Source organism: Arvicola amphibius, chromosome 4 (assembly GCF_903992535.2).
Source record: "Arvicola amphibius chromosome 4, mArvAmp1.2, whole genome shotgun sequence".
Taxonomy (NCBI): domain Eukaryota; kingdom Metazoa; phylum Chordata; class Mammalia; order Rodentia; family Cricetidae; genus Arvicola; species Arvicola amphibius.
The window spans coordinates 115,142,949-115,166,895 of NC_052050.1; the positions used below are offsets into that span (position 1 = coordinate 115,142,949).

The 23,947-nt window shown below is 46.6% G+C and overlaps 1 protein-coding gene across 2 annotated transcripts in view; it reads right to left on the minus strand.

Annotated features, from left to right (window-relative positions):
* Sh3rf1 (SH3 domain containing ring finger 1) overlaps positions 1-23,696 on the minus strand; it is a 159,884-nt gene extending 136,188 nt beyond the window's left edge. The window contains exons 1-2 of one of the 2 annotated variants that reach the window (XM_038328792.1): positions 23,577-23,696; positions 21,584-22,071 (exon numbers count right to left, since the gene is read on the minus strand). In XM_038328792.1, coding sequence (XP_038184720.1) covers positions 21,584-21,976 — 393 coding nt within the window. In that variant the 5' untranslated portion in view covers positions 21,977-22,071; positions 23,577-23,696. Of the gene's footprint in view, positions 1-21,583; positions 22,072-23,045; positions 23,064-23,576 lie in introns of those variants that run through there. The other variant, XM_038328793.1, reaches the window with a different exon arrangement.
* Positions 23,697-23,947: the final 251 nt, after the last annotated feature.

Here is a 23,947-nt window from a genome sequence, read left to right on the forward strand (position 1 = left end):
CCATGCATCTGGGTATGTTCCTCCAGGAAAAGGTCTTTCTTAGAAGGCAGAAGGCAAGCTGCCTAGTGAATTCTCTCTCATGCAGGTCTTCCCTAATCCCATTCACTTGGGAGACCTGCTCATGATCTAATTACTTCTTAAAGGCATCCCCTCTCAATACCATCACCATCAAATTGAGAACCCTGGAGGTTCCCAAGAGACCCATTTAAACCAGTGTGTGGAGAATCTATCAAAATAATGTGGATTAATTTTGGGAGGTCACCACAAGTGATGTCACCGTTCAGGTGGTAGGAACCCCCATGCCAGTGCGGTGGCCACAGCTGTCTAAGGACCACAAGCCCTGTGTTGGGAACCTTCTGGATTGTAGCCTTCCTTGTAAGAGGGTTTACTCGCTGGCTTGTTAACTTGATGAATTCTTAAAGGAGCAAACTATGCATAGACAACTGAGATTTGAGGGGAAAATGTCCTGTCCACCCATCATTCATGTGTTGCAACATTTGGTCCTTAGCTGCCACCCCAGCTTCAGAAAGTTGTAGAACCTTTTTAGGAGTGGCACTGGAGGATTGGATCACGAGGGGCAGGCCTTAAAGATTTAGAACAGGCCCTTCTTCCTGTCTACTGTCTACTTCCTGTTTACCCTTCTTCCTGTCTGCTGACTATTTCCTGCCCCCCCCAAGACAAGAGGAAGTGAAGTCACAGCTGCACAGGCCCCTCCCCTTCAGGCTGCCTATGGCCATGCCTTCCCCTCTCTACAGACTGTATTTCCCAAACTGAAAGCCAAAGCAAGCACTTCCTCCTTTAGATGCTGACTCACAGGTATTTATGGTCACAATAAGAAGACATAAATACCTTATCTAGCCATATTCCAGTTGCTGGTGATACCTGGTCACAGTCCTGGCTCTCACACAAGGGCCATGGTAGGTAACGGAAATGCCACAGAGAAAATTAAAAAGGGAAAGTCTAAGAAGGTTGACAGAAACCTGAGGGCTGGTTTTTCTGTTTTTGTTGGATGGTTGGTTGGTTGGTTTATTGGTTGGTTGGTTGGTTGGTTGGTTGGTTTCTCTGGAAACAGTGGTCTGAGACGACCTTTCTGTTCAGTGACATTTGAGAACAGACCAAACAGATATAAAACAGCCATGACAGCTGAAGTAATGGTGGCTCATCTGACCAGCAGAGCAAAGCACAGGGGCGAAGAAAGGCCTGCGGCCCTCATAGCTTCATGTACGGCCTATATGGGTTAAAGCTACCATATAAACTGAAGCGGTAAGGGAGAGGGAAAGGCAAGGCTCGGCTGTATGGCTCACATCTGGTAGGTCACTCTATCAGGTAGCTTTGTGTTTGAATGGCATGTCACACTAACAGAGGCAGAGGGGAGCTTCTCTGGCATGAAACAGTGGCATATGCCTCGCTCCTGCACTCAGGAGGCTGAGACAAGGAAAATCAGTTGAGGCCAGGAATCCAAGGCCAACTTAGGCAACATGGCAGGATCCTGTATCAAAAAAATAAATGACACAAGTGGAGCAAGGTCAGCGAGGAGAATATTCCAGGGCCGGCAGCTTGAGCTGACGCTCACCAAACGTTTTTGCTCTTTGGGTCTTATGAGGGACAGGGGGAATGACTTTTAAAGTTTCCCTGTCTAAGAAACAGAAGTGGCAACGTGTATATACCCCTAACACAACTCCTCTCCAGGACTTCATTAAATCAGAGTAACTGAAAAAACGACTGTCTCAAATCATCCCAGTCGCGCAGCCTTCAAACTCACGCCCATGACAAGATGACCATCTGCCTCCTTTTCACAGAACTACATGAAAGTCATGTCAGCGTGAATAGCTCCTTTGTTCTTAACGAGGCTATCTGAAAAACAGACCTTACTGTCCTTTATTGTCAATTCAGGCCTCACAAAGCCTCCGAGCTTGCCTTTGTCCTTCAAAAGCTTTTAATGGACAGGTACATTTAAGCCTCATTTTAGGGTCTGTGAGAAACTGAGGGCCTCAGCAGCCTCCCTTTAAGAAACAGAGAGCTATCTGCGGTGCAGTGTGACCTCACCTATAAGAAATGCACTGGGGACTAGGAACAAAGGTGGCTTCCTTCTTGCGGAAACCCAATCCGTCTCAGGGAGCAGCTTCATTACTTGTGAATGACTCAGGGTTGGACAGTCATCCCAAACAGTTCTGTTCTTTAACCTCTATTTCTTTTATTAATAAAACCATTTGTGGGATTGTTCCTTGCTCAAACATTAAAAAAAAATGCCTTGCGTAATCATTAATCAAAGCGACGCATTGCTCCGATCACCTTTGATCACAGCTGTCTATGCCAAGGAGATGCACACTCAGTGACTAGAGTCTGTCAGTGGTGGCCTGAAGGCCTGGAGGAACTGTCCAGACAGCCGAGAATCGAGTGAGATGTGGCAGACAGGGCAATTAAATCCCTGTTACAAGCCGCACTTAAGGCGGGATGCATGTACACGTTTCAGAGCCTGCTGGGTCGCCAGCTTATGAAATTATCAACGCTTCTTTCGTCAAGCAGTGACAGCCACCACAAATGTCCATTCATCCACAGCAAACCCAGGTGCAGTAACAGACATGGCATTGCTAAAGAACACTTCTTCCCTCTTTAACACAGAAAAATCTTTGTGGCATATCCCCTCCAAGGTAATATGGTGACAATTCGTTTCTGGAATCAGATACACAATATTCCATAGAATTAGCTCTTAAAAATAGTCTCCTGATCTCACCTATCAAATTTTACAAGTGCTGTTTTTATTCTGAAACCATCGATAAATGATTGCTATCTATTTTTTTGAAATTTTTTTCTTTCATTTATTGCGACTACAGTGTGTGCGACCAGAGAGTGGCACACCTGCAACATGGGAAATCAGAGGACAACTTTGAGGAGCTGCCTCTCCCCTTCCACCCTGCAAGGCCCATCATCACCCACTAAGCCATCTTGCTGGCCCAGGTGCTATGAACTTCTACCTGGGCAGAAACCATACAGCTGCCAGATAACATTCAACTGACTTGACAATAGATTTAGTCATTGGATTTAAATCAAGTTTTGCCTCAATTTATCTTTGACCCACCTCCTCTATTCTTTGTCTTATGATCCCTGTAGGTCTAGCAGTCATACCAAGAAATTCTGGTATTTTTATCCATGTGCAAAATATGTTTTGGTGCACGGACATATTTATAACCAAAACACAATTTTCCATATATTTTAAAGTTCAATACATATCGCTGAATATAAGGTATCGCTGAATAAGTTCTACACTGTCAACAGCCCAGATTTAGCAGACAGGATGTGTGACTGTAACATAGCGACCACCACAAAAAAAAAAAGATATTCATTGTTAATGAGAAGTACTCTCTGCCCAAATACTAACTAGCCTGACACTAATCATTTGCCCAAAGAATGGAGGTGAGCATGGGAGTCTGGGGAGTCTATATATAAGGTCAATGCGAATAAGAAAAGTCCCCTCTTAGTCCAGGAAGGAAAAGAAGGTGTGGATTACAAAGAACAAACCTAAGTTCAAATAAACCTAGCAACACATGTGGATTTACACAACAAACAGCCCCAGAGACTTTCCCACTCCCTCCACACAAAGCTCTTCATTCACAGCAAACTCAGAAGCACCGCCTGACAAGTCTCTAAAGTTACCAGCCCCTCCCGACCTGCTCCTCTGCCAGACCTGCCCTTCTCTTTAATCTGTAACGAAATGTCAGGTGGCTCTAGCGTTGCTTACCTGTCGGTATCGGGTAGCTTCCTCTCCCGGGAGACGTAATAATAACTCCAGGTATCTCCATGCATGAAGTTAAACACTGCAACACATTCATGATTACAGAGGAGCAGCCTTGCGGGGATCTTCACTCTAGAGCCCTTGGGCTCTTGTCGGGTTTCATAGCACAGCTGGCTGGCTTCTAATGTGGGAATTGGAGAGGATCCCTGGAGACTAATTTATACTTGTAACTACCCTTTCTTCCCTCTCTCTTCATTCTCGAGAATTTTAATTTAATTTTGAATGTACATGTTGCCCCTCCTGGGATTTAAAATGAGGAGGCACTGTTGCTAACCTTCATCGTTACCTGCGCTTCCCACCATGCAAAGGATTTCCTAACCCCGGGAATCACTTAGCATACAGTCAGCCTGCACTGAAGCAGGCTCACTGGAACCTTCTCATTCCCAAAGCAAATGTGCAAGCAATGAAATCATAAGGTCTTTGGTAAAGACCAAGATGCCTGATGGGTATGGAAGTCTATTTTACTCTCCTCCGGGTGAGAACGGTTTGTCTAGGGGACACGAGAGAACACATCGTAGTTTACCTTTCGGTTCAACTCAGAACTTCCTTTTTTTAATAAACCAGGAAAACATGATCTCTAGACCACCGCAGCGGGCGCAACACAACTGTTTCAAGGGCCATCCTCAAGAGAACCTTAACTCGGGTTGGATGACAGTCAGCTTTCACCAGGGCTTACACAGCCATTGGTAACACTTTCATAGCTGACTCAAATCATGGAGAAGTGCGTGGGAGTAAGGACACTAAACATCCGCATGTGGTGGGATAGTCTGCCCTTCCAAATGCGTCAACTTGACCAAACACATCTTGGGGCTCTACCGATTCCATCAGGAAGTATTTCCTGAACTGAATACAAAGAGAAGGATGGATCGAGGCTATTTGGTGGAAGAAGAATGCGTAGCATGTGTAAAACCCAGAATTCAGTCAACCCTAGTACTCCTTCCCCAAATGAAACAACAGGAAAAAAAATAACATAGACACACACAAACTATTACTTCCCTAGAGTTCCTTACAGCTGTGTACAGGAGACAAAACTGAGACATAGTTAATCAGAGAACAATTTGATGTCAAATGCTGACAACATATGTGCTTAAAACTAAGCATCCATACCATTACAAACATTTATGGAGAAACACCACTGGATGGGCATTTTTCTTTTCTTTGTAATGTTTACGCGTATGGGCCCCATGTGTAGGCAGGGCCTGTGCAGGACAGAAGAAGACATTGGGATACCCTGGAGTGGGCATTCCTGCAGGCAATGAGCAGCCCTGTGGGTGCTGGGGATTAGACCCAGGTCCTCCCAGCAATCAGGACTCTAAAGCGCTGAGCCCTCTCTCCAGCCCAGACTGACACTGTTTATCAATGCCTGCTAACAGCTGCAAATGGCTGGTGCCACCATAAAGATTACAGAAACAGCAGGGGATGGTTTAATTGAAAAGGTGTGGAGCGGGACTGGCTTAAGTGATGACAGAAAATTAAATTCAAGTAAAAAAAGGGAAATCTGAGGTCTAGGGCAAGTATGAATCAGCGTCAGCAGCAATGTAGTGCTGTATTCTTAAAGGCACATAAAATGGTGTGGAAACACGCAGCCTGCTTGGGAGTGTCACGTGATAACCTGAAGCCCTTTGCAGAACTCTCTTGCCACACTAAGAGCACTTGGGGGGCCTTGAACCCACAAAAGACGGGCAGGAGCTGGAAAATGTCCAAAGGTGAGTGTCCGAGGTGACAGAAATGCTCAGATCGGAGTCCTGAGGGAACACGGAAAGAAACAGTTACTCAGTGGAGATAAAGGAGGCTAGGGAGAAGCAAGGGCTGGAAAATGGCCTGCAAGGTCAAGGGCTGAAGACAAGAGGGAGCTTCCTTTCCATTAAAATGGAGCAGGGGATGAGATTAGAGGGCAAGGACAGGGATTTAAACCAGACACAAAAAGAACCAAGGCTAGGAGGACCACAAGGCTCTGGGATAAATTACCAACAAGCTTCTGAGACATCCTTTACTAGAGAGCTGCGGAAATACAGTAACGACTATTGTCATGAAGTGTGCACCCGGTGCCCTTTCTTAGTCTAGGAAATCAGTAAGGGACCATAGTAAATACAAATAAAAGCTCATTAGGAAATGCATAAAGCTATTGAAGGCTGGATCTCCAAAACTGATCAGAAAGCTATCAATTATGTAAATGCACTGGCGTATATGTAAAACCAGGAATGCACCAGTCACATCAAAAAAAAAAAAAAAAAAAGCACTCAGTCACTGTAGATGAAAAATGCAAAGCCATCACAAAACATGGGTAAATCGAAAGCCCTGACCCAGAAAGGCTCAAGTTCCCCCCCCCCCCACCACCTCCCCTTTCTTCCCCTGTCTTTTGAATGCTAGCCAGAACCTATATAAGCTTTCCTGATACTTTGGGCTTCCTTATTCCTCCTCTAAGCCCCGCTCCTTGTCATGTGGCTGCCCACTGCCATGGGGCAGCCCTTCAGATGACAACCCAAACGGTGTGGCTTTTTTCCTTCTCTCCTTCGTTCTCCTCCTATGGGCAGCTGCTGAGATTTAAGGCTTGCTGCCCTGTGGTGTTTTTCTTTTAAAACTCTAATAAAATCATCCTTGGGCCTCAAGAAAAAAATTAAAAGGGAGAAAACCGAAATGGCATTACAATGCTTACAGAGCTTCCCTTACAGAAAGAATCAGAGACGGCTGGAAAGTGGACCCTGACTTCCTCCTAAGGCTTGTCTTCCACCCCGTGAAACTTAGTGTGAGGATCGTCACCTGGCAGGATGCACTCAGGAAGCACCCTGGCCAGTCAGCCCAGGGTTCTATGACTGTAGTCTGTATGCAGGTACAAAGGTCCCTTTAAGAGACAATCTCCACCCATTCCCGCTCTCTCCCAGCTGTTCTTCTGAAGAGGCAAACAGGTCTCTGCACCCCACCCTCTTTCTTTCTCTGTCTCTCTTTCTCTCTTCTAACCCTTCCCCTGTCTTAATAAAATCTTCACCTAAGCTCTTTCTGTATGGCGTATTTGTCTGTCCCTCACCCACCGTGGGCTCTCACCCACCGCCAAGACCCCTCTCAAGTAAAATTATTACACTTAAAAGGTATTAAATGTTTAGAAGATGGACCCTGGAGAAAAGAAGGTCATTGTCAACATGCTGACGTGGTTACAGGGGCCTAGAATCTTCCATTTGTTCCCAGACACCACTAGATGAAGGAGCCAATGCTCCCATGCATGCCTTCCTTGGATGCTGCACCACCAGGGGCCCTGAACAACAGTGAGCCCAACACTGAGTCAAAATAACCCTTTCCTTTTAGGCTGATTTTCTCAAGCATGTTGTCATTGGAAAGAGTTGCTGACTCGCAGGCGTGGACCTAAGTCTTCTTCATTTTCCTCTAAAGAATTAAGTAATACATATCTTAAACTCCTAGAGCTGTTTTTACTTTTGACCTACATCACCAGGAGTGAGGAAGGGAAAGAAGGGGAAAGAGAGGAGATGGGAGGATAACCACAGTCAGAAATAGCCAATCAGAGGGCGAATTCTGTGGGCCAGACATCACAGGACAGGAAAGGAAAGGGTCCCAGACACTGCTGCTCACCATCATCTCCTGCAGAGGAGACCGACCGACCCACAGAAGCTGACTCGACCAGCTTCATTCTAGTCATTCTACATCCCATAGCAGGATCTCAACTAAGCAGCAATTTATTATCACTTGGAGTCGTGAACTATAAACCGCTTGAGTACTTAAAGTGTAAGCTGGCTGTTTAAAGCAATAGGAAGGGTCTTACCACATTAGCATCGCGAATGCTAGCAAATTAAACTAGCAGGATCCCACACATTCTCAAGTGCACATTATTTTATAGCGCAAGGCTACATGGAACTACAAGTTCTGATTCCCAGGAAGGTAAAACGAAGGGTTCTGGTTATCGGGCAAGGACTAGGTCCCAAGTGTACACACACACACACACACACACACACACACACACACGGAAATAAGTCGCCCAAGAGCAACACAGATAACAATGTTTAGAAGTTCTGGGCGATGCTAAGTAAATCCCCTGGTTCCCTGCTTTACATTTTCTGCTCAGCAAGAAGCAGAGTTCATAAAAAATAAAACAGAGGAAGGAATCAATTCCTCAGCATCCCCCCTAACTACGTTCTTAAAGATTCCGTGCCCTTTGGCATCTCCTTCATTTGATGAAACTTCCTTCTGTCTCCTGGGCTTGTATACCCTAACCTCAGCTCGGGTGAACATATGGCCCTATTTGACCCAGACTGCCCCTGCTTACCCTTTCTGACTCTGCGAAATTGCCAACAGCATCCCTCTACAGTCTCACAAGTGTTCCCCTGTCGATGATGAGATCAATAGCCAACAACACATGCCCCCCCATACACACATTATCCCTCCAAATTCCCTCCACTCAAGCAACCGGATGCTATCTGAATGTATTCCTGGAGTTCTCGGGCCACAAACTTCATCCCAACTGCAGCAGCCTATTTCAGTGGGATCTGACTGCTGAAATTTCAGTGTGACAATTTTACATAAGGATAATATTTAGCAGAACAGAAGTCAGTCACTGCAGCCAGATGAGACTTACATGTTAAACTAGACCTGCATGGAGCTTGAGCCTAAGTCGGGCTCTAAATGTTCCTGTGGCAGACAGGAGGCTTCTAAGGAGAAGGCACAGGCTAAATACTGCTGCCCATGAGTGGCCATAAGAGACCATGTTTATCTAGGATGATACTGAGATACCAATCAGTTTGTTCTAAATGCTCATATACACAACACTCTCTCTCTCTCTCTCTCTCTCTCTCTCTCTCTCTCTCTCTCACACACACACACACACACACACACACACACACACACACACACAGGACGTAAAAGTTGAAGGGAGATTGTTCAGGAACCAGAGTGATGGGAACAAGAGAATGTGGGGGTACAGCCATGAGTAAAGTATATGAATGAAGATGTCATAATGGAGCCTATTATTTTGTGTGCCAGTTAGTTGTGTGTGTGTGTGTGTGTGTGTGTGTTCTCAACTTGGCACAAGCTAGCACCATCTGGGAAGAGGGAACCTCAACTGAGAAATGCCTCCATTAGACGGACCTGTAGGTAAGTCTGTGGGACATTGTCTTGATTAACGATAGACGTGGGAAAGCGCAGCCTACTCTGGGTGGTGCCACCTCTGGGGAAGAGGTCTTGGGTTGTAGAAGAAGTAACTGAGCAAGCCAGGAGGAGCAAACCAGTAAGCAGCACTCCTCCAAGGCTTCTGCTTCAGCTCATGCCTCCAGGTTCCTGCTTTGACTTCCTCCAGTGTCAGGAAGTCAAACTGTAAACTGAAATAAACTCTTCCAAGCTGTTTTGGGTCAGTGTTTTATCACAGCAATAAAAAGCAAGGCAGGACAGTTTGTATGCTAATCTAACACAACAAAAAAAAATTAATTAAAAAATAAATATCCAATTTCAAAGCCAACTTTTTACTAGGGCTTATGTTTAAAATCTTAGGGCTACAAGGGAGTATCTCCAGTTAAGCCGCCTTTAATGAAAAGAAAGTATGGCATACAGAAGGAAAAACACTGGTCTAAAAGCACAAAGTCAGCAGACCTTCCTTAGTGCAGTTTCGTGCCTCGTGATGGTTGGCTGACTTGCTCGTGAACTGGATGGCCTTGGAGAGCTCTCAGGAAGTTGGTAAGGCACACCTACAAGCGTGTCAGAAACAGTGTTTCCAGACACAAGCCACCAAGTCGAAGGAGCCCTGTTCCACAGGCTAAGGACCTACAGAGAGTCAAAGAGAAGCCGAGATCACGTGCGGTGTGGCCATTCTCTCGCTCCACTTCCCGGCTGCTGTAATGGGAGCTGTTCTGCCCAACCGCATTCTCTCACGGGGTTCACAGGAATCATGAGCTGTATCAGTCCATTCCCACATAGCTTAAATCAGGCATTTGTCACAGTGACAAGCAGTCTCAACACGGGCCCCAAACACGGAGAATCAGTGCTTTTGATACCATGTCAGTGTGTGTGTGTGTCAGTGTGTGTGTCAGTGTGTGTGTGTATGTGTGTGTGTGTGTGTGTGTGTGTGAAGAAGGGGTTCCTATCTAGGAGTACAGGCACACACAACCCACAGAACACAAGTGTAGGTCAGAGAACAACAGCTTCCTTGAAACAGGTGACATGACGGTGACCATAAAGCGACTTCCGTCCCAGCAACATCAGTCCACACAGTATTGACACCTTGTGTAGCTCCCAATATTCTGGATCTGTCTTATAAAAGTAGATAACAAGAAGAGTACTGACACTGGCAAAATAAAAGTAATTAGGCCTGCCAAAATTATTAGCCTCATCGGCTCGGGCTCCTCTACTGTGCGCCACTGTGGGGGAAGCGAGAGCACAGGAGCTGCTGGCAGTGAGTCGCCAAAGGCTGCACTTAAGACATAAGCTTAATAAAAGACGGATGAGCAAACCTACAAATGGACTGACTGAAGAAATAAAAACTTAAAGTTTGAAATGTAATTTCATCATAGGCATTAATGCTCAAACTACGGGCTTACTGTTTAAAGATAAAAACAACGGTAGCCGTCTTGATGGCACATGTCTATTATCCTACCTGGGATTATAAACTGAAGCAGGAGAATGGAGCTCAGGACCAGCTGGGGAGTCTGAGGCCAACCCAAGCTGCCTAGAAGAACACGCAGAAATGCAGAAATGCAAACTATATGAGACTATTTAGTGCTATAGGAACGAAAGGTCCTTATAAGATAGCTAATGTTCAACTTTCAGGGATTAGTGCTCAAACACACTTGTAGGAAACCTGCAAAAATACCAACTTGCACAAATCCTTTCTGAGTTTTCTTCCTCTAAGGCTTCGCTATGGGTCTGGGGAACAACCCCTGTGATGGACAGCACTGTCAATCTGACAGAATCTAGATCGTTAGGAAAAAGTCTCTGGGCAGCACGCCTATAAGGAGTTATCGAGATTAGGGTAGCCTCCAGGCTTGCTGTTGTAGATTATCTAGGTGATACTTAACGAAGTGAGAAGACCCACCCTAAAGTAGGTGCTGCATTTCAAGGCTGGGGTCCCAGACTGCATAAAAGGGACAGCCTAGCAAAACAAAGCATCCTTCCCAGTCATTATGGACTGCACCCTTACACTGTGAGCCAAGATGAGGTTTTTTTTTTTCCAAGACAAGGTTTCTCTGTGTAGTCCTGGCTGTCCTGGAACTCACTCTGCAGAGCATGCTGGTCTCAAACTCAAAACACAAAGATCCGCCTGCCTTTGCCTCCTGAATGCGGGATTAAAGATGTACGCCACCACCTCTGTCAGATATTCAGTCACGGCAACAAGGCAAGTGACTAATCCATCACGGGGTATGGCGGCTCACTCCTATAATCCTAGCACTCAGAATCTGCGAGTTCAAAGCCAGCCTGGGGTCCATAGCAAGACTCTGGCTCGAAAGTGGGGAGGGGGACAAGACCTGACATACTCCACAGCAGGCTCCTTTCCGCAGCACACACTGGTCAGGGACGGCACACTACATTTCATATAATGAAACCGTTTCTGCTCCTTCATTCCTGGAGGATAAATTATGAATGGTGAAAACGCAATAATTCAAAAAGTTTTCTTACTAAAAAACAAACAAACAACAAACAAAAACCTTTAGGGGCTGGGGAGATGTCTCTGCAGTTAAGACATTGCTGCTCTTTCAGACCCAGTTTCAATTCCTAGCATCCCTGTCAAATGGCTAATGACTCCTGGGACTCCAACACCTTCTTCCGGCCTCCGAGGGTACCCATATCCATGCGGTATACATCCACAGACACACACACAAGTGCATAAGCAAAAATGTAAAAATACATAAGCATTTATTTCCTCCGGCTAATCGGGACATACTCAAACTCGACAGCCCTCGCTTTTCTGCCCGACATTGGATGTGACTTAAAAACTCATTTGCACCTACCCCTATTGCTCACTTTCTCCATGTTTTCGCCATGCAAATCATCTACTTAGCTGCTACTGTCAAACATCTGAAATGGCACCTCCGCTGCCTTCCCGGATACCCTAAGAGCCCACTCACACGCCTGGCTTTAAAATGGCTGTGTTTACAGCCACCCATATGTCATCATTCACAGAGCAACTGTTACCACCCTCTTGACTAGGCATTGGCAGGCACACATCCTGGAAAGGATTGGGGGACCCACAAAGCAGGGGGCCTTGGGCGCAGAGGGAGACTTCCTGACATTGCTGTCTCTGAGCGTGGCATTTTTACCCTGCTTATACCCCTACTCTACTCTGCTGCTTTCTAAGTGAGACTTGCAGGCTGAGTTCCTTCACTCCCCTTAACCCTAATGGTCTTGTTTCTCCAGTAAGTACGCCTGCCTCTACCCGGGGCTGCGTGAGGTTTGCCGGCTGCCTGAGCCCCTCTACCTGCGCTGTGTGTAGCTGTGTGTACCGTTGGTCTTAGGTAGGTCTCGCAGTGTAACGCGCACTGGGTTGCTATACAGTTATGGATCCTTATCGGAAATCCTGCTACAGTGAATTGCAATGTGTTCTGCCCTTTGACCTTAAATAAAAAAGGTTTTCCATATGCTCTTATAGATTAGCTTAAACCTTATCAAATGACTGGAGAGAAAATGAAGGACAAATGGTGGAGTAGTCGGCTCTATGGGGGGGTGGGGGCAGTTCTTCTTCCTGGGGCAGGAGAAAGTTACAGAAGGGAAGCTTGTGACCAGGAGTGAGGGACGCTGGGAAGCTTCGCCAAGGAGGAAAGCATGGGGGAGGGAACAGAAGCAAGAACTGACAGACTGTCCCTTCCTGTGCCTTTCTGCGCCTCTGATTTGACCTCTCCTTCTGTGACCATTAACTAACTAAGGGTCAAAGAAGGCAAGAGTCCTCCTCCTTCCCTTCCCCTCCACTGTCTTCCACTAGTTCCCCGGCTTCCTCACCCCCACCCTTCCAGACACCGCAAAGAGTAAACCAAAGTCGCAGGACAGGGCAGCGCAGGAGGATGGGAGACAGACCAGTAAACAAACTGTGGTGTTTCCACTACTGGGGAGGCAGAAGGCAAGAGTGGAGGCTGGAGCCGATGACTGGACAGCGGGGGAAGGGGGAGAAATGTTCCCAAGAACAGAGAGGACCTCTGGCCGGAGCAATGCTACACAGAGTCCCTTTCTTCCCATTCCTGAGCTTCCCAGCCAATCTTTGCTTCCCTTTCCTTCCTCAGTCATCCAAAGGAGCTGGGGTGACGGGACATACAGTCACGTGCTTATCTAGTGGATTATAATGTGGCTGAAGTTTCTCCTCCCATCTAATAACACTGAAGCCGTCCTATCCTGTGCCCACATTACTCAATGAAGCGACTGTCAAGAGGGGGCTACGACACTGCCAGCCCTATTTTTAAAAATACTCGTATATACAGCAAGTAATATGTCATAATGATAACAAACGACTTCCTGCTTTACATATTCATTTTTTTTTTTATCATATTTAGAGTGTTCTCTACTGAGAGAAAAGTTTACCGTAAAACATCTTTACCAGGGCTGGGGTGATAGCGTGTAAGCAAAATGCCTGACTCGCAAGTGTGAGGACCTGAACTCAATCTCCAGAACCTATGTTTAAAAAGTTAAGCATGGGGCTGGAGAGGTGGCTCAGTGGTTAAGAGCACTTGATCTTCCAAAGGTTCTGAGTTCAATTCCCAGCAACCACATGGTGGATCACAACCATGTGTAATGGGATCAGATTTCTTCTTCTGGTGTGCATGAAGACAGAGCACAGAAAGGAAAAAAAATGCCGGCCGTGGTGGCGCACACTTTTAATCCCAGCACTCTGGGAGGCTGAGGCAGGAGGATCTCTGTGAGTTCAAGGCCAGCCTGGTCAACAGAGTGAGTTCAAGGACGGCCAATAGTACATAGACAAACCCTGTCTCAAAGAACAAAAATAAATAAGATAAAATAAAAAAGCTGAGCATGGTGGTGTATGGATGTGATCTAGCACTGGGGAGATGAAGACAGGCCATCACTGGGGCTCGCTAGCGAGCCAGCCTCGCCTCCTCGGGGAGCTCCAAGCCAGAGGAGACCTGGTCTCAAACAAACAAACAAACAAACAAACAGGATGGTGTCTGAGGAATATCATCAGGGGTTGTCCTCTGGCTTCCATACATAGGCACCTACAGTGGACACACACACACACACACACAATCCACCATGTTTTTTGACTGCATCAAAAGTGCTGAATGACTGGCCTTTATCCCTACGATGTTTCCATGACAAAGTGTACAGCAAAACATTTCTTACAAAGCATTTCTCATGGTTAAGCACTTGGCTGTAAACAGGGGACCTAAAGCAACCCCAGAGACTGGCAGAGAATGGACGTCTGTCAAGCTGTTGCCCACGCATGACAGCAAATACCTAATTCAGACACCCATTGGGGTAGGTCTGCATCCAAACACTGCCACCCCTTTATGATTATCCTTTTTCTGTACTCAGGATCTCATCAGTATTAAGTATTAATAGAAAATTAATACTTAATTGTATAACAACACAGCCATTTACATAGTCTCTACAATCTTCAAAACTCTTGTGCCTAGATTCCTGTGCTTATCCATAGACAGGATGAGAAAGTATTATCCTTATTTACCCTCTATGGTGAAACAACACTAAAATTAACAAAAATTAGTATGCACATAGAAACTGTTGAATGTGCCACTGTGGCTCTCTGGAGAGCTGCTGGCCTTCATTCCCCTGGGTCTTCCTCACACAGCATCAAGCACCTTTTGAGTGTGTCCTGTGTCGGGCTAGAAAGGATTCTGAAAACCAAAGATGAGCCTCTCCTGGTGGGTTGCGGGGGAGACACGGTCGCTGTTTCTCGCTTGTGTGCCCACCAGGCTCCCACCGAGAGCTCCTAACAAAGAGCCCTGGAAAGACGCAATGGCCACAAAGAAAAGCAGAGACGTGGGTGTGCAATAGGGGCTTGTGTGCAGTCGGGTTGATAAGGATGAAAAAGAAGCAATCAGAATGTCGTAGACACATGGACAGAAATGTCAAAGAAGAAAATTAAGGTAGTATTTTTTTTTTTTAATGAGCTTAACTCAACTCAACTCACGGCGTGTACCCTCACTGCCATGTCCTCCTCTCCCTCGCCTGGAGAAGGTCTCTAAGTCTGCCAAGGTGCTGGACGTGTGTGCTGAAGAAATGAAGCCCAGTTGGTCGCAGTGCTGGAACCAGAGACTGCAGATTTGTAAGTACACTGCTTCCTGGTCCAGTTTCGTTATGACCGAGTTTTCTTTGTACTCTGCCCCCTTCCCCAACACACACACACATTGCTTTTTCCACAATAAAACACTCACAGGTAGTAAGCATGCTGAGAAAAAACAAACAAACTGCTCCTAGCTATGGCTGGGCAAAGTGTTCCCCAATGAGAACAAGAATTTGTCCCACGTGGTATAGATGGAAAGGAAGCATTTGGAGTTACGCAGACCAAGGTACAATCTCAGCTCCACCACTGCCAGCTAGGAGAATTCAGACACTCTAGCTGTCCTTCCTACATCTATGTATGGGAGTATTGATAGAAAATGCCTTCCTACAGGTGGCTATGGGAACACAGAGGAAGCTTGCCAAGTAATACCATTCAAGAGACAACTCCAACCTGCAGAGTAGCATGTGGGGAATGCTCCCATGTCTTTTGATTCCTTGTTCTAGAAGGTGTGAGGTGGCTCACACGAACCTCTTTACAGTTCTCACCCCTTAGATGAGGAATACAAAGACTGGGTGCTTCAATTATCCTCGACACACCATTTCCTGCACTAAATGTCTTGCTGGGAGCCCATTTTACTTTCAATTTTGAAGACAGAAAGAAAACCACTCTCGCCGTTTTAAGAAGAATGGAGCACGGTGACTCACAAGGGACACACTTCTATTATGTGCACGTCTCTGCATGTCTGTTACACACAAACCATTTAATGGAGTTGATCTGTGCTCCAACATGAAAGGACTCCACAGAGTAAAGGATCTAGCAACTCAACAAGGATTGATGTGAAAATCCCAAACCCATAAGTATATGCATACAAAGGTCTACAAGATGATCTAAAATGTTATATATATATATATATATATATATATATATGTATATATATAATGTAAAACACACACAGAGATAAAAACACTTAACAGCATATACTTTTCTAACAATGAAATTTTTAAACCAAATTGTTTTTAAATACTTATTCTGAAATTTACAGTTTCATTTTTGAAATAATACACTCTACCCCCAGAGAGATGCCGTTAACGCAAGATGAGCGTGACTTAAAAGCATTTCACTTTTTAAATTGCCAATAGGTGAGCGCCAAAGACCCCACTCCCTGCTCCTGCCTTCTGCCACACTGAAGACCCCAGAGCCCAGGGCTACATAGATGTATGAAGAAGAGCTCAAGGGTAGAGAACTTATGTAGCAGGCGTGAGGCCCTGGGTTCAACCTATATCAGCACAAAAGAGAAAGGCACATCCCAGAGCCACACCACTGAGTTCTAGGACGAAACCTAGAGAGTCACAAGTAAGTGTCCAGGGTAAATAAAATACAAATATTAAAAAAAAAAAAACTTACTTTTTCTATTTTAGTTGGACAATTCCAAAACATCCTCACTCAAATAACTTCATTAAATATTGTAAGAATTACTACAGATTCTTGCTTCCGCCAGTGACAGAGACGCCAGTCCCTGTGACAGTATCTGTACTGACCCTTTCACACATGGGCGTTGCGTGTCTAGAGCACGCTCGGTGCACCAGGTGTATGGAATCAGTGACCACTGAACACAAACCTCATCTTATTCCACATCTTATTCCACAGCCTGCTGCTTCCTGTGAATTTTACCACTCCCCCACCTCCCATCGCCACCCCACGCAAGTGTTTTCAACAAGTCCATGCGCGGATGTCACCTTTGTCCTAACATAGTAGAGATCACAGCACAGAGCTGAGTAAGAAAGCTTTCCACAGACACCTGCTGGCTCCTGGGATGCCAAATACAGTCTAGGGGCAACCTCAACCTCCCCTCTCTACCTGGAGCTTTTACTCCAAGACCCTTCCCTCAATTCCCTTCCTGCTGGCTTTGTTATGCAACGCCATAGCAACCGTCTGTCCAGCCTCCCCAAACTCAAATCACAGAGGAGGCAGAGTAGGGAGATGGGAAAGAGGTCCTGCTCCCTGCCCGATGTGCTCCTTCTCCTACAAAACTTTCTGTTTGGCACACTGTCACGTGAGTGCCAATCTTCTCTTGAAATCCCTGCCTAGCTTACGAAACTATATCAGGCAATCTGGCCAGCCGAAGGGGTAGAGAGGGCCTAAGTAACTTCTCCTGGGTTCCATGGCAGAAATAAAGACGTAAGTGGGCTGGATAGATCATGGCACATCTCTGTGGGCAACCAGGACTGATTGGGTTGGCAGGAGAGTGACAAGTCGGTCACTCAAGGGCTGACTTTAGAAGTGGGTACTTGGCCTCTGCCATAAAATACCACAGACGAGACAGCTTCAACAGAACAAGGCTAAGGTTTGGGAAGACAGTTTCTTCTCGTGCTTCTCACTTAGCTCGTGGTCAGCCGCCTTCTCCGTGTGCTTTCCCAAGGTCTTTCCTCTGTGTCTCTACAGACTAGGATCTCTTCTGCTAAGGACACCAGTCACACTAGATTACGGCCACTCATGTGGCCTCATTTTACCCATCTTCACCACCACTTTAAGGGTCCTATCCCCACACAGAGCCACGTTCTGAGGTACTTGGAGCTAGTACTTCCCCACACAAAGTCACATTCTGAAGTACTTGGAGCTAGTACTTCCCCACAGAGCCACACTCTGAGGTACTTGGAGCTAGTACTTCCCAACACAGAGCCACATTCTGAGGTACTTGAAGGGAGCAGTTCCACAGGAGGAACTTTGCGTGACACAGACCCCGGCCGGTACAGACAACGGGACACAAAGGAACACAACTGCAGCTATAAGAATGAAAGCACACCTGGCATCGTCAGCAGGAAGTAAGTCTGTGTGCCACATCTAGATGTCCCTCTCTGTCCACGGTCTCACTTCTTTAACCCTCTGTTCTAAAGCCTTACTCATGGCTGCTGCTGCAGTGATCCGTCTCTTCAGTCCCAGTTCTGAGCCCTACTCTTGGCACCATCCCTCCACCCAGCCAGATCCAGCCATGGCCCCTATATGCTCTCAGGTTTGAAGCCTCGTCTAGGTCACCGTCCCTGTGGCTTGCTTAGTTCACATTCACCTTCCCTCAGTTCTCCTAGGAGACAAGCCCCCTCTTGCTCTATAAGCCAATGTTTTCAGAATGCTCCTCCCTTCCGCCCCTTCCCCTGCCCAGCCCCCATTCACACTATCATCATTAAAATCTCAGAGCAAACGCCTCTCCCTTGAGGAAGCTTTGAGGGCCTCAAATATGAGCCTCCTTCCCTTCACTCTGAGCTCAGCCCTCTCCTATCCCCTCCTGCAAGCTCCTGAGCTCTCGGGCATAGACCTTGCCATGTTTATCACACCCCTGAATTGCCGCAATGCTGTTAATCTCTCCCCTGAGACTGACCACACACTCTGAAATTCATGAATCCGTATCTGGCTTCCCCATCACCATCTTTCTGGCACTCTGGCACTCTAGTAGGCTGGGGCTTAAGTTCACGGTTAGCCTGAGCTACATAGCAAGATCACCTTAAAAATGAAAATAAAATAAAAATAACAACAACAATAACCAAACCCAAATGACTCCAGAAAGCAGAAGTTTATCCTAGTAGGTTACAATTCTGTAGGAATTACTTAAACATATTTTATTTTCTACATCATCCCTATGTGTATATATGTGTGTGTGTATGTGTATATGTGTGTGATATATACATATTAGGTAAAGTATATATGTATATTTTAAGTATATATGAGCAGACCACAGTAACTGCCCATAGGTACACCTTCCATCCACTGAAACAATATCTAGTCTCCTCCTGTGGTTCACTCTCCCGCTTGACTCTGGCCAAAACCCACCAGGAATTCTTTGCTTAAACTAAAGAGCTGGCAGGGCTCATGGTGACTCTGATCCAGCAGGGACTCCATCTCTCTTCTAGTAAGCAGGAAACACGAAAATTCTGGGAATAAGATGTGGGTCACACATTGGAAATATTTGAGTCTGCTGATAGCATGGAATCGACCTCGGCGAGCAACATAAGGAAGCCACATGGCCACAACCTCCCCAGGAAGAACCTGGCACATGTTCTCACTTTCAGCTCTGCACAGCCCATGGAAACGGGCTCAGTGCACCCCTCGGCTCTGTCAGAACATCTAAGCAAAGGGGATGAACGTTTGGGATGTATTATTGTCATTCACCTTGGGAAAGTATCCAAAAGGGCACAGTACGTCTCCGTGCGGTGAAGTGATCAGTTTGTGACTCTGTAAAGTGGTATGTTCTCAGGATCTATTTAGCTTCCGGGTGCTTATTCTATACATATGGAGCCTCAGGTGCTTTAAATACTTGAAAGCAAAGGGCACTAGTAAATGTGGAAATCGTTGTTTTTAACAATGATGACATCATTTATTTCAGACTGAAGACTTTCACTTGTCAGTTTTTCCCCATACCCACTCTCTACAAAGTCCTCAAGAACTTTATACAAACTCATGAGGCTCAAGTTCAAGTTCATACGTGCTCTCCTTTGCAAACTGTTTGTCAAATGCCAAAGAAAAACAGGAAGCAAACTAGGAATCATATAAACCATAAAAAGTATTATCAACACGATCAAAACCTCCAAATATCCAAGAAAAGTGAAAGCCGGTTTTGAAAGCGCAGTCAGTCAGACACTGGACCTTCGCTTGCAATGTTTCTCAGTCGATGTCCACGCGGAAGGAACATTTGAGAGCCACGGGCTGCGGCCTCTCCTTAAGTTCCTCCTTATCAGCAATCAGACATTCATTGCATTCCTCACAACAGGTAAGGCAACAACGGGAACACTCCTATTCATAGCCAGAAGCCACTCCAGGTCTAATTAACAGGAAACAAAAGCCCTCCAAAGCTGCAAATCTGCCCCTTCCTTATGGCAAGCAGACCTGGCTCTATGTTTCAGAAATGACCAACTTGACCACTAGTTATGGGATTAAAATATTCACGAGCACATATATACTAACCAAAGTGCCAGAAAACGGTACCATACGAGAGATCTAATAGTTTCATACATAGGGCTCCAAATAAGAAAGCCTTCCCAAAGGCTAGATGGCTCAGCCTGTAACCCCAGACTTGGTAGGCTGAGTCACGAGCATGATGCTGAGGCCAGCCTGGGGTATACAGTGAATCCCAGGCTAGCCCAAGTTAGAGAAAGAAGAGGAAAAGAAGGAAGAAAGTCATCCTAGGCCAATTAAAAAAAACATATTAATCATATATCATGAATATGAATCAAAAGAAATCTGGGTGCCTAATGATAAAACTGCTTTCCAGTAATATATAAAGAGTTCAAGGATTAAGATACTCTATAATTTTCATCTGGTGATGTAAATATTCTTCATCATTTATAATCACTTGCAAGGATTCGCTGTCTGATAGCCACAGGTGTGAGTTTATACCGTGCAGCACCATCCCGGTGGGTAGCTCTTCATTAAACGAAAAGTCATCAGTTCTGACTATAAATATGTAGGTGAGAAAAATCTCAATCAGCTTAGCTGTTCTTTAAAAAGACTGGGGGCTGGAGAGATGGCTCAGTGGTTAAGAGCACTGGCTGCTCTTGCAGAGGACCCGAGTTCAGTTCCCAATACCCACAAGGCAGCTCCCAACTGTCTGTAACTGCAGAGCCAGGGGGCCTGATGCCCTCGTCTGTGCTCTATGGGCATCAGGTACACGCACCTGTGCAGGCAAAACACTCAGACAAATAACAATTTTTGAAATCTAAAACAATAAAATTTTAATAGATTAAAATCTATTCAGCTGCCAAAAATAGGGTCAATTATCAAAATTGTTTCTTCCAACCAAAATGGAGTGAGTCTCATTAGCCAATGTCAAAGACTCTGCCTCCTCTTAGAGCGACAACGAAAGCCCATCTCATCGGGGAACTATTAAGTGACACGCAATTCCTACTCGTTTAGAATCTTCATTTACAAAATGAAGTTGCAGTAAAGGTATAGATATTTAACTTCACCTAAAACTGTTTCCACCCGACACCAAGGAAAAAAAAATCATTTTGCTGGAAGTATTTCATTTGACTCTCTACAAAGCCCAGCACGCAGCTAGATGGAATAGTGTAGTCCTACGTGACGTTCTGTTGCTACAGCAACGGAGCTGCTACCTGTGGCCACGATTTGTTAAAAATTCCTCCAACCAGTATATTCTGTGCTGTGCATTCATAAAACCAACAGAATGGCTCTCAGCAGCACAAAAAAAAAAAAAAAAAACAAAACAAAGCTTGCGTTCTTGCCTGTGGTTTGCTCGTATGCATATTTACTGGATAAACATACACATGTATACACACCACACATACAGAGGATTCTCCCAATGCCATCAAAAGGGTGAGACCATACCAAATCTTCCTAGGCAAAATTAAAAGGCTGCTGTTCACATTGCATTTGGTACCTGCTTCCTAAAAACGCATCCTACCAGACAATAGAGACTATCAGAGAAGATTTTAAAAACAGGATTTATTTTTGCCATATCCAGTCTCATTTTAACAGAAAATGAGATCCTGGCGTTTAATCTCCTATTTGCCCAGGTAGGTGTGGCCTCTTGAGCAATGAGCTAAGAGAATAAAGAAGAGCTGTGGTCATCACCACCTGGATTCACCCAACTGCCTCGACAAGCTACTCACCCTCACTGGGGGGCTCCAGGCTTGCACCCGAGGCTGCTGCCCACACTGGGAGCTTGGCAGATCTTTTGCGCCACAATTAGCCACAGTGCTGCCCTGAGCCCTTAATGCGTTTGTGCAGTTGGTCCCGCTGCCCCCACCAGGGCCAGGTTTCCAAGGCCTCTGCTTGATGCCATCCAGAAGTCTGACCAGTAAGATATTACTGGGGAGCTCCTCCACGCCAGAGCCAACAAGAGTCCTGCACTCAGGACATCTGAGTTCATTCCGGGAACCCACAATTCCCAGCAAACAGCGTTTGCAAAACGTGTGCTGGCAAGGTAAGACTTTCGCAGAAGCATCCAGACGTTCTAGACACACGGGGCACTCCAGAAGGTCCAACAAGACAGACTCATCCATCCTGATCTCCTTTACTGAGAAAAAGGCTTCAAAACGTTCATAGTCGTGCGCAGCCCTTTAAAGTGATTCATGTAACATCCATTTCAGACTTTGCTCTGGAGTGATGGGGAGAGAGGGAGGAAAGAGAAAAATGAGTGTTGTTATCTGGGGGAAAAGTTCACAGTGGAGCCAAGAACCAGAAAGTACACAAAAGTGCTTCCTCTGCATGGTGTAGCTTGGCTTTGGAATGTGGTTTCTGAACTCCAAAGTCAACAATTAAAAACAAAACGGGCTTCTTAAACGATTGTGAATTAATTCCTTAAGATATCTAGAACCTCACTGGGCAGAAATAACTAGCAAGCAATAAACAGGACTTATAAGAAAACAATAAAGGTTTGATATCAGCTGCATAATGAAGTCTTCAAATTGGTGGAGAAGCTAAGCAAAATCGACTACGAAGTTTCCTCTAAAATAATACTTTTAAATCAACGACATCCCCAATTTTTAAGCCACGTTATGGTTTAAGAAGACATGCTTTGGGTGATCCTTGTGGAAAATGACCCCAATATTAAATACATATGTTTCTCTCCTGTCTGAGAAACAGACGTCTTAATCTTATCCAACAACCCCCCCCCATAAAAAGAGCTGATGGTGGTAATTCTAAAAGATATAACCAAGGATTGCTTGAAAATAGCTAAAACATATCCACCCTTCCTGGCAGGGCTGACAAACTCTGAAACAGATTTCTGAACGGCTTGTCCTAATCCCATTCAGAAAATCTTGCAAAATTATCACCAAGAATTCGTCGATGGAATGCTGGGCTGAAAACTCTGGGTAGAATCTGAAAAACGGACCATTCAGGGGGGGGGGGGGGGGGGGGTTGGAGAAAATATCTGAAGGTTCGTCTCTGTACCCACAACCACCACCTCAATCAATGTTTAAATGTGGAAGCCTAGAGGAGGTGAGAGGATTTGGAGGCTGCATTAACAGCTGTTCCCGGCTAGTCGGTTCTAGGGAGAGCCAGGGTGCGCCCCTCTTCCCGCGGTGGGGCACAGGTAGTCCCCGACCACCAGCATGGCGTGGTGCTCACCTCAGACACATCCTGGAGCCAGGTGTCGCCAACCGAGGACAGGGAGAACAGTCCCGGGCTGGACATGAGCCTGCGGCCGGGTCCCTACAGGAATAGGGGATCTCGCCCAATCGCCTCCTCTAAGCCTCCCTTTAGGTCAAATCCAGGACAAAAATTGCCCAACACCGATCGCTGGAAGTTTTCAAGGACTTAAAGAAAAATAAAGATGCAGCCTAAGTTGGCGAAAGTCAGCGCCACAGACTGGGAGTGCGGCGGGAAGCAGAGCAGTGACCCCGCGGGGATGAGCTCAGCGACAGTCCCTAGAGACTGCCATCCCGGAGGCAGGAGGCACAGGGCTGCGTCCGGGGAAAACGCGGCCCCGAGGCCGGGCAGCTTCGGAGGAGGCGAGTGAGGCCGCAGGGCTCGTTCCCGGCAGGTCCCGGGGAGCCAGGAGTGGAAGCGCGGGGGACCGACCCGCGCGCAGGACCGGGATGCGGCGACTACCGGCCACCACCCCGCACCCTGCGTCCTCCGACTCGCCGCGCGCCCTACCTCGCGCCTCGGCGGCTGGTCTTTGTTCGCGGCCCCGCAGCGCCGGCAGATGCGACCCCGCCGTGCCCGCCGCCCGTGTGGCTCGGCCGCCGCGGTGGCACCGGGAGCCTCCTTGCTGCCGCCCCCTTGCGCGCGCTCACACAGCACGCCGCCGCCGCCGCCGCCTCCCACCCGCCCAGCGAGGAGGGCGGGGGAACACGACGCGGCCAAGGAGGCGGAGGCCGCGCGCAGCGGGCGCCCGGGGCTGGAGGGCTGCGCCACAGCGCCACCCGCCGCTCGGGGACCCGCGTGGGACCCCCGCAGCGGGCTGCGGCCTCGGGGACAGCAGCCACGGGAGTGGAACTCGGGGAACCGCGCCTTCACCCCGAGGA